Below are 18,408 nucleotides of genomic sequence, written 5' to 3'. Positions count from 1 at the left end.
ACCATTTGGTCCACAAAACCACAAACATTTACTGTTTGGTCCTTTGTGGACAAAGTATACAGACCCCTGTCTTAGAGAAAGGCATTCATATTAATCAGAATTAATATATAGGACTATCACCAAGCCCTCAGAGGGTGAACACCGCCCTCTACATGGATATGTCTGAGAGATTATTAGCTGGTCACCCATGGCCACAGATATTTGTTTACTTAGAATCAAAGATGAGTGGCAACAGTAGATGTTCAGGCTGGTAACAGTTTTGCCACTGTAACAAAACACTCAGACAATATGTAAGGAAAGAACATGATCTTTGAAAATAAGCTTTCCATGGGCACTGACCACAGTTACCTTTGCCTGCGAGTTTTCTGACTTCCTGTTCCTCTGGCTGCGTGCAGGATGAGGGCGAGGACCCCTGGTACCAAAAAACATGCAAGTGTGATTGCCAAGGAGGAACAAATGCTCTGTGGAATGCAGGCGCTACCTTAGACTGCATACCAGGTGAGTGTTACTCTTCTTGGTTCACCATATTGGAACAGTCCTCAAAAACACCCTATTGCTCCTCCTTTCAATCTGGCTGAATTACCTCTGCTCCCAGCAACACTTTGCTCTGCTTTCTCTCGAGAGCTTCACACTGGCTGCTGCTTCCACAGACTGCACTGATGTCATTGTTCAAAAACAGCTTCCTAGATCTCTACCTGGTCTGACTGAAAAGGGATCCAACTTTCAATGAAATTGATTAATGGAACTGACTGAAAATAAATCAATGGCAGGCAGCATTTCAGAACTCTGGAACTGCCACTCGGTTCTTTATCTGTCCAATGGAGGGGACAGCACTGGGCATGGATATTCACTGCTCACCAAAACAACCATGTGCCTCTTCCCTCACATTTTCCAGCCTCCTTGCAGTCAGGTGGTACCATCTGAGTAGTGGCAGCCAAGGTGAGCAGGCCACTTTCCCAATGAGGCATCACAAAGCTAGCATGCAACTTTCCACCACTAACTACATGCCCGCCTCATTGTCCATTTTAGAAATAAACTTTCATTGAAACACAGCCATGCTCATACATTTACATATTATCTATGGCTCTCCCTTTCCCTGCCATGAAAACAACTGTTGACATAGTGGTTTTCTTTCTTTTTTTTTTCCCCCAGCCTGATCCCTGGATTATTAAGTAGAGCAGAACCCGCTGCTTACCCACAGTAGATGTCACCTAAGTGAAAAATACACCTGTTATGTGAAGCCTCTGAAATTTCCAGGACAATTTGCTCTGCAGCTAATGTAGCCTATCCTGATGAATATGAATGCCTTTCTCTAAGACAGGGTTCCGCATACTTTGTCTACAAAGGACCAAACAGTAAATGTTTGTGGCTTTGTGAACCAAATGATCTCTTTCTGAAGTACTAGATTCTGCCATTGTAGTTTGAAAGCAGCCATAAACATTATGTAAATGTATGAGCATGGCTGTGTTTCAGTAAAAGTTTATTTGTAAAATAGACAATGAGGTGGGCATGTAGTTCAGTGGTGGAACACTTGCCTGACCTGTGCAAGGCCCTGGGTTCTGTCCCCAGCTCCACAGAAAAACTAAATAGAGATAGTGAACCAGATTTGGTTTAAGGGACATAGTTTGCTGACCCTTGCTTTTTTGTTGTTATAGATGGACACAATACCTTTATTTTTATGTGGTGCTGAGGATTAAACCCAGTGCCTTACACGTGCCAGGCGAGCACTCTACCACTGAGTCCCAGCCCCAGCCCCTGACCCTTGCTCTTAAGGGTTGTTATGAAGAATAAATAAAATGAGCCATCTCAGTATCCCGTGTTGGACTTGGGAACCTGTGTGTTGGGGGTTGGGATAAGGAGGCTGAACACAAGGACCTTTGTTCAGTTTTTTTTTTTTTTTTTTTTTGGTGCTAAGAATCTGGGGTTTCAGAACCCAGGGGGCTGAACGCAAGGACCTTTCTTATGTTTTTTGGTGCTGGGGATCGAACCCAGGACCTTATGTATGCAAGGCAAGCACTCTACCAACTGAGCTATATTCTCACCCCTGAACATAAGAATTTGTGTATGCTAGACAAGTGCTCTACCACTGGGACATATCCCTCCACCAAACTATAGCCAAAAGAATAGCTAAAAGTCTGGCTTTCCTTTTCTCTTTCACCCTCTTACCCCAACTTCTGCCTCCAAGGAAGGGCACTCATCTCCGGGAAAGAATTGAGCAGACTTTCAGAGGCTTGGGCAGTCCCAGCAAATATGTCCATGGCTGGGGGTCTATTTTGTATGAAACTGGTCTTGCCACCATCCCTGCAGTTAGGACACTGCTCTCCAACCTCATTCACTTTACATAATTGCCTGAGTAGCTGCATGCATTGTCTGTGAGCCTCTTCTCATTATTTCATTAAAATTTGCATTAAAATAGCAAATTGCAGAGCTGGGGGGATAGGGTACAATGGCTTCTATTGCTCCCCTTTTCCTATTTACTTAAAAGGAATAGAAAGTCAATTTGAAACTCAGTTTGTTCCCCAGGAGAACAGTGGGGCCCCTGAGGAAAGCAGGAAGGCTATTTTGTTCACAGGCTTTTCCGACAGGAGGTCCCATTGTGCTCCCTGGCAGGAACTACTGCAGCCAGTAAATGTTGGTGTAATTGAAGGGCCCTCCTTAATAATCCATTCATAAATCAATTTAAACCTCTCATCAAGTGCCTATTAGGTGCAAGGCACTATTAGGAAGACAGAAATGAAGGTCTTGACTCCACCTTGGAGAGATTTACTAGTTAGTGGAAATAAATTTTTTCACTAGAGACATGAGACCTCCTGAAATTCCACTTCAAGAAAGTTCTAAGAAGAAACTGGAAAGAGATAATTTATGTGGGTTGGCTGCACTGACTCCATCAACTGTAAAACTGAGAAGGGCCTAGTGTTAGAGGAATATAAAGAGAACCCTGATCCCCAAGGTATCTCCCCTACACAGTTGACATGAACTTGAAGTTCTAAAATGAGAAACATTTTAGTTTAAGTGTTCCCCTCTCCCACTGTTTTTCTTTTCTTTTCTTTCTTTGCCTTGCTGGGGATGGGAGCCAGGGCTTCATGCATGCTAGGCAATTGCCCTACCACTGAGACACATCCCCAGCCCTTATTTTTGTTTTTCGAACAACAAAGATATTTTCGGGAAGGAAAAAAAAAAAAAACCAAAAAACCAAAAACCCACAATCTCAAGTGTTCAGTGGTTGATCCTTTGTGTTAATTGGTTCCTTCATGAATGAGATGATTCAGGGCATCAGGACTAGCCACAGCTTCCAGAAGTCACTTGCCCATCCATGCCTCAGATTATCATCGGAATGTCAAGAATCCTGTTTGGTCTCTCTGGAGCCTGATATTGAGTGCTTCCACCACAGATGGCCTTGAGAGAGAAGAACCTAGAAAGCACAGAAGAACAGGGGGTCACTCAGACCTTGGGGGGAGGGGGCAATGCAGAGGCCACAGGTGCACAATGGTTGTTAATGCCTGGGGGCTCCACACATGGAGCAGAAGGCCAGGTGCATTATGGCCGCCTAAGCTTCAGCTAAAGCTATTAAAAAGACTAACACTGCCTTTTCCACAATTGAACCAAGATTACCCTGGCCCTCTGAGAGTGGGGTTTAGGGTAGGGAAGGTATTCAAAAGCATAAGAGTTCCAGTGGTTTGCTAACACTTTAATTCTAGATTTTACATTCTATAACATATTCAAGCATATACTCTGTTCTATAAATATTCTGTATATTTTATCATTCTATATTCTACTATATTGTCACATATATTCATGTCTAACATCTAGGCACAATAATATTTACAGCCCTCTAGAATCTCTTCCCAAGAATATCCTTGAACTATGTTTTGTTTCCATTTTATTTTTCTTTTCTGGTACTGGGCATGGAACCCTGGGGTGCTGTTCCACCAATAAATTCTGTTATTTAGAGACAACAGGGTCTCACCCTAGGTTGCCCAGGCTGGCCTTGAACTTGCAATCTTCTTGCCTCAGACTCCAAAGTAGCTGGGATCACAGATGTGTACCACAACCACCTGGCCTCTGCATTTCTTTTCATTTATTTATTTAGTGTGTGTGTGTGTGTGTGTGTGTGTGTGTGTGTGTGTGTGTGTATGTATATATATTAGTTGTAGTTGGACACAATACCTTTATTTTTATTTGTTTTTATTTTTTTGTGGTGCTGAGGATCCAACCCAGTGCCTCACACGTGCTAGGTGAGCACTTTACCACTGAGCCCCAACCCCAGCCCCCTCTGCATTTCTTTACGTTAACTCCCCCCAGCCCCCCTGCCCCCATGCCCAGGTGCTGAGGATGGAATCCAGCGCCTCCTAATGCTAGGCCACTGCTCTACCACCAAGTACATCCCCAGCCTTAACCTTTCTATTTTCGGTATGGGGGATTGAACCCAGGAGTGCTTAATCACTGAGCCACATCCCTAGCCCTTTTAATATTTTATTTAGAGACAGGGTCTCAATGAGTTGCTTAGGGCCTTGCTAAGTTGCCAATTCTGGCTTTGAACATTCTGACCCTAAACATTTTTTTTAAGCATGCCTGGCCATCATGCCTACAAACCCAGAAAGCATTGACTGAATAAAACAGCCCAATACATTAAGTAGACATAGCCTGGATTACCAACACATTACAAATATACATTTTTCATCTAATTATCAAGAGCCACTTGAGCCACAAAAGATGCAGATTTTTCCTTATGAGTAAAATGAATATAGAAAACAGTTTAATAACTGCAACAACAAGGTTCCATTGGGTGAAAAATTTGGCAAGTCACTTTCACTGTGTCTGATAAGGATCTCCTTAATGCCTTTGGCAACATTATTTATGCTGCTTTCTAGCTTTTACTCAATTTACAGTTGCTTTTTTTTTTTTTCATTTTTTTTTATTATTTTATTGTTGGTTGTTCAAAACATTACATAGTTCTTAATATACCATATTTCACAGATTGATTCAAGTGGGTTACAGTTGCTTTTTGATTAGGCCAGAGGGAATTCTCAAGGCTGCAGCAGTTCATTTCTACTTCCTCCTCGAGTTCTGTGCTTCCTGCATCTGCCATTTCTCTGCTTGTCCCCAGCTGTCACCCAAGATTGGATGACTATCTGTTTATCCCTTTGTCCATCCATCCAATCAGATTATGTTAAGTGCCTAGTGCATTCAGGCATTCTGCTTGGCTCAGAGGATAGGATGTTGAGAAAGACAGACATGGGGAGCTGACAAAATCACAAGAGGAAGCAATATGTGACAGGTATTACAGTTAGGCAGCACCATGGAGCCCCTTACTCAGCTCAGGGTGGGCAGGGGAAGTGGGTGGTGATCTGAAGGAGGTGAAGGTGGAAGGAAGGGGACAGAAAGCCTCAAGGGAAGGTGCCAGACTCCTCAGGCATACCTAAAGGAAGGCAGAGAAGGAAGAAAGGGGGAAAGAGGAATCAGGAAGCACCACAATCATAACTGATGTGCAGTTTATTTCATAGCACACAGAGCATGAGAAATGTCACACTTGGTTTTTCCAAGTGAAAACAAATCCAGTTTCAGTCCTCCCTTATTATGGCCTGTGAGGAGTCTAAACACAGGTCTTTTACCACTGAGCCACATCCTTAGCCCTTTTTATTTTTTATTTACAGACAGGGCCTTCCTAATTTGCTGAGGCTGGCTTTGAACTTGTGATCCTCCTGCCTCAGCCTCCCAAGTTGCTGGGATTACAGGCATGTGCCCCTACAGTTAGCTAAAGACAGGTCTTTTGAAGGTCCTTTTTCTTCACTTTGAACTACATGAAACCCCACAAGATTGTGAGGGCTTCCTGGGGGCAGGACATGTGTTCAGGCTGGGTGGCAGGATCCTGGCCTGGCCCTAGGCCCCATTGGGGAGCAGTGGTGGCTCCTTTTCCTCCTAAGCCAAGCTTTCTAAGAATCCCCACATGGTATTCTGAGGCTTCCCGTAGCACAGGGCTCCCAGACCCCTCCCTGCTCCTGTTTCTCAGGGGACTACATCCCCACTGAGTCCACCACCGTGCCGCTGCTACCTTAACTGGGGGCTCTCACCTTCTCCTCTGGGAGGATCAGCTAATTCCTGTTCAGGCCTAGATTGTCCAACTCCATAAGCCTGAGGGATGCTGTCTACAAGGTGGGGGAATGAAGTGGGTCAGTGTAAGGTAGAATGCTGTTGGATTTCCTCCTTTGCTAGAAGGGCGCCCAACTCACGAATGCACCCTATCACTAATATTACCTGCTACTTGTTTGTGTTCATTTGTTTTGCAGTGCTTGGGATTGAACCCGGGGCCTCATGCATGCTAGACAAACACTCTTCTATTGAGCCACATTCCTAGCCCCTAATCTGTTACTTTTTGGCCAGGCATGTACTCTACAAACTCTATAGTCTCTAAACATTATTTCACCTTAATCTATTCTTTTTCTTTTTTTTTAATGTGGTGCTGAGGATTGAACCCAGTACCTCACACATGCAAGGCAAGTGCTCTACCACTGAGATATGACTCCAGCCCCTCACTTAATCTTTTAGCAGCTTTATCAAGGTGATACTACTACAGTGGCATTTCACAGATGAGCAAACTGAGACCCAGAGGGGGTTAAGCACTGTACTCACACTGAGGAAGACTGGGAACCAATCCTGGTCCTCACTGGCTCTAAACAGACCTTCTTGACCTTGAATGCCTATTACAATCACCTGTAGCTTTGTCCTGATTGCCTCCCCACCTCCAGCTGCTCAGATGATTCCAAGGTGCAGCCCAGGCCAAGCCCCACTGGTCTAGAGTCTCTGCCTTGTACTCTGGGGGTATCAAGGAATGAGACTTGGAGCACCACACAGGAGGTTGGACACTGAAGGGCTGTTTTGGATGTACAACACACCAAACTTCTTTGAGTTGCCCGGATGGAAATAATTCCCTGGAAAATCTTCAGGGATCAGTGGGCTGAGACTTGGGATCTGGCAGTAAGGTATAGATTCACAGAGGCCACCTGAAGCCATGATAATGATAAAACTATCACCTGTTGGGCTGGGGTTGTAGCTCAGCAGTAGAGTGCTTGCCTTGCAAGCAGGAGGTAGTGGGTTGAATCCTTGGCACCATAAACAAAAATAAAGATATTATGTGCATCTACAACTAAAAACATTTTTTTTAAGAAAAAAAAACTGTCACATGCCCTGGAGAGAGTGCAGGGTCCACAACTGGATAAACAGCTTTTTTTTTTTAACTTTATTTTTATGTGATGCTGAGGATCAAACCCTAGGCATTGAACGTGTGAAGCGAGTACTCTACTGCTGAACCATAACCCCAGCCTCGATAAACAGGTTTTTAGATCGAAAAGCTAGAAAAGCCTTCCCAGGCCTTTAAGGACATTGTCCCTCTGAGTCTGGAGTCCACTCCTAATCATTAGATGTGGGAAATATGGCAGACAAAAGAGTTGTAAGGGAGTTGCTGGTTCCATGGCTCAGTGGTAGAGCTCTTGCCTAGCATCTGTGAAGTACTGGGTTTGATCCTCAGCACCACATATAAATAAACAAAATAAAGGTCTTTCAACATCAAAGAAAGAAAGAAAGAAAAAAAGAAAGAAAGAAAGGAAGGAAGGAAGGAAGGAAGGAAGGAAGGAAGGAAGGAAGGAAGGAAAGAAGAAAGAAAGAGTTGTGAGGGGCAAATAGAGAAAGAGCAAAATGCCAGGCATAAGGTGGTGATTGGGAGGGGTGGTGACAAGGGGTCTTGTTCTGTTACACCTCCTCTCTCTCAGCTGGTGGCCCTGAGCAAAAAATAAAAAAAATAAAAGTTCAGTCATCAAATGCTACAAATGTTACAGATGAAGGGACCTTAGAGATATCTACAGTTAGAATTTTACAGATTAGAAAGGCTGAGAGCTGAGGTTAAGTAACAGCCAAGAGCCCTACTGAGACCCTGCTCTCTGATGCTTCGGACTCACCCCCCTCCTTCAGGTGGCTCAAGCCTGTCTTCCAGGCTGGAAGGAAGTTGGGGGAACTAGAAGAGCGTGGGAACCCATGGGCACTCAGTCCTCTGAAGCTCCAGCCCACAAAACGCCTTCCCTGGCAGGCTAAGGTTTTCAAAGTGCACTTTGAAAGTGTGCTCGTTAAAAATGCGAAACTCTGGGGATGGAATCCTAGAAACTGCATTCTTAACAAGCTCCCCTGATGATTCTACCACGCAAGGCATGATTGAGTGACCCATAAAAGCACTGCTCTTCTCTCTCCCAGGAATTGACATTATTTTAATAGACTCCCAAAGTCTTGGAGACTTGATAAACTATAAATACTGTCCCCTCTCCCCCAGCCCCTCTGAGTTGTAGATGCTGGTGGAATTCCAGCCTATTCCTTTGGTGCGTTAGGGCAGAAAAGTTGAGGAAGCTAGTGCTGTCCTGTCTTCAGCTGCTGGAGGCAGGACATGACCCTCTTGGCAGGTACTCTGGAGCCTTAGGATGGCACTCAAGCTTTTGCATGCTCCATTCAGTTTTTTTTTAAATTGGTTGTTCAAAACATTACATAGTTCTTGACATATCATATTTCACATTTTGATTCAAGTGGGTTATGAACTCCCATTTTTACCCCGTATACAGATTGCAGAATCACATCAGTTACACTTCCATTGATTTACATATTGCCATACTAGTGTCTGTTGTATTCTGCTGCCTTTCCTATCCTCTACTATCCCCCCTCCCCTCCCCTCCCCTCCCCTCTTCTCTCTCTACCCCCTCTACTGTAATTCATTTCTCCCCCTTGTATTATTTTTCCCTTTCCCCTCACTTCCTCTTGTATGTAATTTTGTATAACCATGAGGGTCTCCTTCCATTTCCATGCAATTTCCCTTCTCTCTCCCTTTCCCTCCCACCTCTCATCCCTGTTTAATGTTAATCTTCTTCTCATGCTCTTCGTCCCTACTCTGTTCTTAGTTATTCTCCTTATATCAAAGAAGACATTTGGCATTTGTTTTTTAGGGATTGGCTAGCTTCACTTAGCATAATCTGCTCTAATGCCACCCATTTCCCTCCAAATTCTATGATTTTGTCATTTTTTAATGCAGAGTAATACTCCATTGTGTATAGATGCCATATTTTTTTATCCATTCATCTATTGAAGGGCATCTAGGTTGGTTCCACAGTCTTGCTATTGTGAATTGTGCTGCTATGAACATCGATGTAGCAGTGTCCCTGTAGCATGCTCTTTTTAGGTCTTTAGGGAATAGACCCAGAAGGGGAATAGCTGGGTCAAATGGTGGTTCCATTCCCAGCTTTCCAAGAAATCTCCATACTGCTTTCCAAATTGGCTGCACCAATTTGCAGTCCCACCAACAATGAGCAAGTGTACCCTTTTCCCCCACATCCTCGCCAGCACTTGTTGTTGTTTGACTTCAGAATGGCTGCCAATCTTACTGGAGTGAGATGGTATCTTAGGGTGGTTTTGATTTGCATTTCTCTGACTGCTAGTCCATTCAGTTTTATTGACTGTTGAAAATTATCTAGAAAGACTTCAGTTCTCAATTTTACTATTACAGATGATGATACCCCAGTAAATATGTCAACTTTTTTATTCCCCCTGGTACTAAGGACTGAACCTAGAGATTCTGTACCACTGAGCTACACCCCCATTCCCATTTTACTTTTTATTTTGAGACAGGACCTCACTAAGTTGCTGAAGCTGGCCTCAAACTTGTGATCCTTTTGCCTCAGCCTCCTGAGTCACTGGGATTACACGTGTGCACCACTGTACCTGGCTACCTCTTCAGCTTGAACTCAAATATACACATGCACACATGGAGGAAATAATTTTTTTTTGCCTCATTTGGAGTTTACCATTCACAATCAGAAAATTAGTCAAATGTATTTATATAAGTTTACCCTTTGTTTTCTATAGCAATTCAGTTAAAAATTGGATTTTGTTAAAGTTAGAGATGTCCAAAAGAGTGGCTATTGAATTAGTTTTTGACTCAGAAGGCAAAAAGACAATGGGATAGTGAGTTGCTTAAGAATATCAGGGCTAGCTGGGCATGGTGGCACACGCCTGTAATCCCAGTGGCTTGGGATGCAGAGACAGGAGGATCGTGAGTTCAAAGCCAGCCTCAGCATGGCAAGGTGCTATGCAACTCAGTGAGAGCCTCTCTCTAAATAAAATGCAAAATAGGGCTGGAGATGTGGCTCAGTGGTTGAGTGCCCCTGAGTTCGATTCCTGGTATAAAAAAAAAAAAAGAAAAGAAAAAAGAATATCAGGGCTGAGAGCTCTATAGTTCTTCTTACCCCATGGTAGAAGATGGCTACAGTTACACCAGCTATCAGGTCCTTCAATCTAGACAACTGGGAGAAAGAAGGGGCAAGCAAAACTTGACCACAAATCCCTAGCACACATCTTCTTACATCTCATTGGTCAGAAATTATGTCATGTGGTTACTTCTAACTGCAAGAAAGCCTGCGAATGATTGCCTCTTTAGCTGGCCACATTGCTGTCACCAATAAAATTAAGCCTTTTTAGTCTAAGAGAAGGGGAAAATGGTGGTTGGGTTGGCAATTGGCAGTCTCTGATCAGGTAACCCAATACTGTTGTCAATACGAGGAAACAGCATATAGCCCAATTTGGGCTATTTCCATTTGGAAAAAGCAGTGTCTTTCAGCTGATCCGTCTTCAATAGTCACTCAGGTATACTTCACCTATTTTTATTTATTTATTTTTATTTTTTGCATTAGACTGCTGAGAAAACAGCAATTTACAAGTGGGAAGTCAATATATAATTGCCTTTCTTTCTGGCTCACCATTGTTTTATTCCTATAATTGGCATCATCTGCTGCCCAAGAACAATTAGAGACCCTGATGTCATCATGCAGCATGGCTAAACCTGCGAGCTAATGAGGGAACTGAAGATGTCTGACATTTAAATATGCTATTTTACCGAGTACCTCTTAGTGTTTAGGTCTCAAAGTTGGTGGAGGAGGAGTATTTCTCAAATCCCCCTCCCCGCATGAGGTTGCCATAGAACCATTTCCCTCTGCTTTTCTGAACGTTGAGTCTCTATGGCAATCCCTTCACTTCATCCTTCATGCTCTTTCCGCATGAGCAGTAAATAGTTGAAGGCTTTTGTGAACCTCCTTGCTGACAAGTAAAACATTCTCCATTTCCACACTGCAAACAAGATAAGGTTGCTTTGTTACTTCAATCATCTGAGTACTGAGATGTGGTGGTGGGAGGGCTTGTTTTTAATTTTTCTTTTTGAGATGGGGGTCTTGTTCTGTTACCAGTCTGGCCTTGTACTTTTGGCTTACAGGCCACTACAGTTTCCAAGCAGCTGGGGCTACAGGTGTGTACTACTGTGCCTGGCTAGAGGTATGGATGTTTGAATTGAATGTGCGTTGTTTTTCCTTTCCAGAATGCCCATATCACAAGCCCCTGGGTTTTGAGTCGGGGGAGGTTACACCAGACCAGATCACCTGCTCCAATCCGGAGCAGTATGTGGGCTGGTATTCCTCATGGACTGCAAACAAGGCTCGCCTCAACAGTCAAGGCTTTGGGTAAGTAGTGCAGTCCCAGGTGGTTTTCTGTATTGTTTTTCCCATATACCTTAAAAAAAAATAGGTTTCTCTAATAAACAAATGGCACAGAATGCACTTATTTATTCAATAAATACTGAGTACCTTCCATGTGCCAAGGACTGTGGGTATAGCAGTGGACAGGATGGATAAGGTCCTGGCCTTCAGGAGGTGCACAGTTTAGAGGAACAGACAGACTGTAAGCACATCAGCACACAACCGATTATTCAGTAAGTGTGATGAGCCTTGTGAGGAAAATGAAGAAGGAACTAAGATCTCATCCATTGCAAGTACCAGGGAAGGCTTTTTTTTTTTTTTTTGTACCAGGTACCAGGGCACTTAACCACTGAGCCACATCCCTACATCCCTGGCTCCTTTTTAATTTAGAGACAGGGTCTCACTGAGTTACTTAGGGCCTCACTAAGTTGCTGAGGGTGGCTTTGAATTTGCAATTCTCCCGCCTCAGCCTCCCAAGCTCCTGGGATTACAGGCATGCACCACTGCTCCTGGAACCAGGGAAGGTTTTCTTTCTTTCTTTCTTTTCTCTTGTACTGGGGATTGAACTCAGGAGCACTCAACCACCGAGCCACATCCCCAGCCCTATTTTGTATTTTATTTAGAGACAGGGTCTCACTGAGTTGCTTAGCACCTCACCGTTGCTGACGCTGGCTTTGAACTCGTGACCCTCCTGTCTCAGCCTCCCAAGCCACTTGGATTACAGGGGTGCAACACCGTACCTGGCCCAGGGAAGATTTTCTAAGTGAAAGATATTTCATCTGAGACTTGAAGATTGTGTTTTAGTCAGCTTTTTCACTGCTGTAACTAAAATACCCAGCCAGAACAATTGTAAAGGATGAAAAGTTAATTTGGAGGCTCACAGTTTCAGAGGTTGTAATCCCTTGGGGCTGAAGGTGAGGCAGAGCAACGTGCTGGAAGTATGGTAGAAGGAAGCAGCTCACATGATGATCAGAAAGCAGAGAGTCGCCCCTTGCCAAATACAAATATATACCCAAAGTCATACCCATAATGCCCCACCTCCTTCAGCCACACCCCATCTGCCTTCAATTACCATCAGTTAATCTAGTAGGGAATTAATTCACTGATTGGGTAAAGGCTCTCCTAACCCAATCATTTATCCTCTAAACCTTCTTGCATTGTCTCACCCATGAGCTTTTGGGAGCCACCTCACGTCCAAACCATAACAGATGGTCAGGTGAGGGAGGATAAGACACATGGGTTACGGCAGGTACAAAGACTTGAACTGGGGGATGGCATCTTCTGGTGCTTGCTGGCTATTTGCAGGCACTCACAGGGGAAGGCTCCTGGTGACTTGATGTGTTTCTGGCAGGTGTGCGTGGCTCTCCAAGTTCCAAGACAGCAGCCAGTGGTTACAAATAGATCTGAAGGAGATCAAGGTGATTTCAGGGATCCTTACCCAGGGGCGCTGTGACATCGATGAGTGGATGACCAAGTATAGTGTGCAGTACAGGAGTGATGAGAGCCTGAACTGGATTTACTATAAGGACCAAACTGGAAACAACCGGGTAAGTGGAGCTTACCCAAAACCCATCTTCGGCATACACCCTCTCTGGGACTCCTCTCTTATCCCTGTGTTGTGTTCGTCACCTTCTGTCAGAGCACTAATCCCATGGCAGAGTGGGTCATCTGTGCTTCTTTCCTGCAATTCAGTTTGATCTTTCCTGGTTGTCGAGTTAGTGCCTGGCAGTTTGTGAATGAATGTTGCTCTTTTATGCAAAAGAAATATTTGTCTGATTTCTATCAGTGCATAGTTGCCTAAAGACCCAAGACTGGCTATAGGGAGTATTGCAAACTCACTGGATCACTGAACACACTTTGCTTCATGGGTTTGGCTTGATCCATTACAGACACAGGTAGATAACATGCATTTGTATAGATATGGCCTCTCCTTACTATTGATCTGCGATTGAATGCTGGAAACCTTTTGACAACCTAACAAGTTAGCTGCCTAATCACACTAGTGTTTATTAAAAAGATTCCACCAGTGCAAGAACAGACACTTAAACTTTTGGGCAACCCTATATCCTATTAATCTTTGAAAACTGAGACCAAAGTCTTCTTCATCACAAACTAAACACATTAGATTCCTGACTATAAATATTTGAAATGAACAAAAATGAGTTAAAAATTCACTACCTGTTTGGAAATGTTAAGTATTTTTTGCCTAAGAGTAAGGAATTACCCAGGTTGATTTTGACATTTGACTAGGTTAAGCAGACCTGTATGGCTGAGAATGAGAAGGCTTTGTGGTCAGTCTGATGACAATCTGCAAAGTATGACATTCATGGATGAGGTTGAGGAGTTCGGACACAATAGGAAAAAACCATCTTGATACTTGGACATCTAAATTCATTTTTGTTCTTATTAGTTGGCTTTTCCAAAAGATATTAGGATTCTATTTCAAGTCCCGTGCCTTTTTGTTGTTGCTGTTCTTTTTTAGTTACACATGACAGTAGAATGTATTTTATATTGGAATAACTCCAGGACAAACATATTATACATACACGGAATATAACTTATTCTAATTTTTGTGGTTGTACGTGATGTAGAATTACCGTGATCATGTATTCCAACACAAGGCTAGGAAAGTTATGTCCGATTAATTCTACTGTCCTTCCTCTTCCCCTCCCTTTCCCTTTCCTTCATTCCCCTTTGTCTATAATCCACTGGATTTCTATTCTTGCCCTAGCCACACTCCCTTGTTTGGGGTTAGCATCCACATATTAAAGCCCTGTGTTTCTTGCACAGGTCTTGATAGTCATTGTTCTTTGAAAGAGGCACTCACTTCTGGTATTTGCATAAACTAGTGGAGCCTGTTCCATAGTCCCCTCTATATCTGGTTCCTGACTGGAATAACTCCAGGACAGACAGCTGAGAGAGGATAACATTAGGTGTTACTACTGGGAAGAAAAGCAAGATCATGGCAGACAAAGCCTGTCCTGTTATTTCATTTTTAGTACATATTAGTTTCGTTATATTATAGTCATACATCAGATAACACATTTCGATCATTTACCCCTTCATTTCCAGCCTTTCTCTCCCCTGCCCCAATATCCTTCTTGCTAATGAATAGTCTCCCTTCTCATGTTATCTTTTTTTCTTTCTGGATTTCACATGAGAAAACATGTCACTTATTTATTTGTTTGTTTATTGATACCAGGGATTGAACCCAGGGGAGCTTAACCACTGAGCCACATTCCTAGACCTTTTTTGTATTTTATTTAGAGACAGGGTCTCACTAAGTTACTTAGGGCCTAGCTAAATTGCTGAGGCTGGCTTTGAACTTTTGATCCTCCTGCCTCAGCCTCCTGAACTGCTGAGATTACAGGCGTGTGCCACCATGCCTGACATCCATTCATTTATTTATTTATTTTGGTAGTGCTGGGGATGGAACCCAGGGCCTTATGCATATTAGGCAGGCACTTGGCCACAAAGCTATATCTCCAGCCCAATACTTATCTTTTCAAGTATGGCTTATTTTACTCAAAATGATGTCCTCCAGCTCCACCCATTTTCCTGCAAATTACGTAATTTCATTCTTTATGGATGAATAATACTCCATTGTGTATATATATCACATTTTCTTTATACATTTATCTGTTGATGGGCACCAATACTTGTCTATGGTAAATTGTGCCTCAATAAACTTGGGTATGCAGTTACCTGTATAAGTATGCTGACTTCAATTCTTTCAGATATATCCAGTAGTGCTATAGCTGAATTCTATGGTAGTTCTATTTTTAGCTTTTGACCTCTATATTGACTCCCTTAGTGGCTGTGCTAATTTAACATCCCCACTAGCAGTGTATGAGGGTTCCTCTTCCCCTGCATCCTCACCAGTATTATTATTATTAGGTACTGGGGATTAAACTCAGGAGCACTCAGCCACTAAGCCACATCCCCAGACCTATTTTGTATTTTATTTGGAGGCAGGGTCTCACTGAGTTGCTTAGCACCTTGCCATTGCTGAGGTTGGCTTTGAACTTGCAATCCTCCTGTCTCAGCCTCCCAAGCTGCTGGGATTACAGGTGTGTACCACCATGCCCAGCTCAAGCATTTATTATTTTTATTTTTGAGGATAGACATTCTGACTGGGGTGAGATGAATTCTCAATGTAGTTTTGACTCGCATTTCTCTGACAAAGATATTCAACATTTTTTTTCATACAATTGTTGGTTATTTGTCTTCTTTTCGGAAGGGTCTGTCTGTTCAGTTCATTTGCCCATTTATTGATTGGGTTATTTTTATTTTTTGGTGTTTTTTGAGTTCTTTATATATTCTGGATATTAGTCCTCTGTGGGAAGAGTAGTTGCCAAGGATTTTCTCCCATTCTGTAGGTTGTCTCTTCACTCTGTTAATTGTTTCCTTTACTGTGTAGGAGCTTTTTAATATGATGCAATCCAACTTGTCAATTCTTGCTATTATTTCTTGAGCTATTAGAGCTATTCAGGAAATCTTTGCCTATGCCTATGTCCTGAAGTGTTTCCCTTGTGTTTTCTAGCAGTTGCATAGTCTCTGGTCTAATTCCTAAGTCTTTGATACCATTTTTTTTTTTGGTCCTGGGGATTGAACTCAGGGCACTCAACCACTGAGCTACATCCCCAGCCCTATTTTGTATTTTATTTAGAGACAGGGTCTCACTGAATTGCTTATCGCCTCACCATTGCTGAAGCTGGCTTTGAACTTGGGATCCTCCTGCCTCAGCCTCCCAAACTGCTGAGATTACAGGCATGCGCCACCATGTCCAGCTCTTTGATCCATTTTGAGTTGACTTTTGCACAGGATGGGAGATAGGGATCTAGTTTCAGTCTTTTACATATGGATATCCAGTTTTCCCAGTACCGTTTGTAAAAAGGCTGTCTTTCCTCCAGTATATGTTGTTGACACCTTTGTCAATGAGATAAGGCCAGCCTTGGTTAGTGGATGTTTAAGGCCAAATTCAGGAGATTATCTCAGAAGGAAATGAAGTGTTCCCGTGTCGTGGAAGAGAACACTATGACTCTGGGAAGAATGCAAAGAATGATTTCTTTGGAAATACTGTCAAACATCCATTGCATCTTTTTGCATGCTACTTCCATTGCATGCTACTTCCTGAAAAACACTATGCATCAAACCCTTTTTTTCTCTCTGATACCACCCTCCAGTTTTTATCTGTTTAAAAAAATATTTTTCCAAGTCTAAAAGGTACTTGTCACTAGTATCAAAGTAGGAACACACATTTCAGCTCTGGTTCACAGCTTCAGAGCCAGGCACAAGTTTCTATTTGAGTCCATTTGGGATACCTTTGAAACATGGGAATATTCTTCTTGTAAGTATGATATGAGCTTTTTAAACTGTCTTGTCAAAATGCAGACAACAAAAACACAAAATTGACAGTAAGAGTCAAAAAGCTTTTTTTTTTTTTTTTTTTTTTGGTGCTGGGGATTGAATCCAGGGATGCTATACCACTGAACTAAATTTTTCTGAGACCTTTTTATTTTCTGAGATAGAGGATAGGGTCTCACTAAGTTGCTGAGGCTGGGCTCAAATTTGTGATCCTTCTGCCTTATCCTCCTAGGGAGTTGGGATTACAGATGTGTGCCATCATACCTGGCAAGAGGTATTTTGTATCAGTGCTACCCAATAGGACTTTCTGCAATAATGGAAATATTCATATCTGTGTTGTCCAATGATACACATTGAAACATGGCTAATGTGGGCTGGGGGTGCAGCTCAGTGGTAGAGCATTTGCCTAGCATGGATGAGACCCTGGGGTTGATCCCTGGTGCTACAAAAAGAAAAAAAAAGAAGAAAAAAGTGACTGAGAAACTGAATTTTCATCTAATGTTAATTCATATAAATTTAAATTTAAATAGATGCTACTGGCTACCACATTGGATGGTGTAGTTCCAAAAGTCTTCATATATTCAGAAATGCCTCAAGCATGTAGGTGCTGACAATTATTAAAGGTCAGATTTTACAGGGTACTTGTAAATTCTTTGCACTATAACTACTTTCTAGGATTTTCCATGGTTCAAAGTTGGAGTTGACTCCAGATAGTAGTTGGTTGTCTTTTTCTCTCCCCTGATGTAATGGTAACAGGATTTCCTTCCTCTCTTTAGGTCTTCTACGGAAACTCAGATAGAAGTTCCACAGTCCAGAACCTGCTGCGGCCCCCCATCATTTCCCGCTTTATCCGCCTGATCCCACTGGGCTGGCACGTCCGCATTGCCATCCGCATGGAGCTGCTGGAGTGCGTCAGCAAGTGTGCCTGATGCCTGCCTCAGCTTGGCCCTGCCACAGGGTGGATGGGTATGGGAGGGACCTTTTTTTTTTTTTTTTTTTTTTTTTGGTACCTGGGATTGAACTCAGGGGCACTCAATCACTGAGCCACATCCCCAGCTCTATTTTGTGTTTTATTTAGAGACAGGGTCTCTGACTTCCCTGAGTTGCTTAGAGCCTCACTTTTGCTGAGGCTGGCTTTGAACTTGTGATCCTCCTGTCTCAGCCTCCCAGGGTGCTGGGATTACAGGTGTGGCCCTGTTACAAGCACTTTTAAATGCAGAGCTTGGTAGACAATATTTCATTTTTTAAAAAGCAATATAGTTTCCAATGAAAGAAAATGAACTTTCCCCCCACTGAGGGCCAAAGAAAATAAGAACAAAGAAAATATCCCCCAAACCAATTTTCTTATGAAAGCTTAAGTAGTAGGGGTAATTTGCTGCACTCCCTCTTGCTTGCTCTCTCTCTCTCTCTCTGTCTTGGCGACACTGAAAGGTGCAGTCCCAGGGGAATACAAAGCAGCCCTGATAATTTGAAAAATCTTTTTTGCTCA

At 42.9% G+C, this 18,408-nt stretch overlaps 1 protein-coding gene across 1 annotated transcript in view; it reads left to right on the top strand.

Annotated features, from left to right (window-relative positions):
- The window catches only part of RS1 (retinoschisin 1), a gene marked incomplete at its 5' end in the record, with an annotated part of 31,107 nt that extends 13,084 nt beyond the window's left edge, over positions 1 to 18,023 (top strand). The window contains 4 exons of the mRNA XM_081277941.1: positions 396 to 498; positions 11,396 to 11,537; positions 12,904 to 13,099; positions 17,696 to 18,023. Of these exons, the coding sequence (XP_081134067.1) occupies positions 396 to 498; positions 11,396 to 11,537; positions 12,904 to 13,099; positions 17,696 to 17,848 (594 nt within the window). The 3' untranslated portion in view covers positions 17,849 to 18,023. The remainder of the gene's footprint in view (positions 1 to 395; positions 499 to 11,395; positions 11,538 to 12,903; positions 13,100 to 17,695) is intronic.
- Between the last annotated feature and the right edge of the window lie 385 nt (positions 18,024 to 18,408).

The sequence above is a fragment of the Spermophilus citellus genome (assembly GCF_964194105.1).
Source record: "Spermophilus citellus genome assembly, chromosome: X".
Taxonomy (NCBI): domain Eukaryota; kingdom Metazoa; phylum Chordata; class Mammalia; order Rodentia; family Sciuridae; genus Spermophilus; species Spermophilus citellus.
This window is presented reverse-complemented; position numbering and strand designations above follow the sequence as displayed.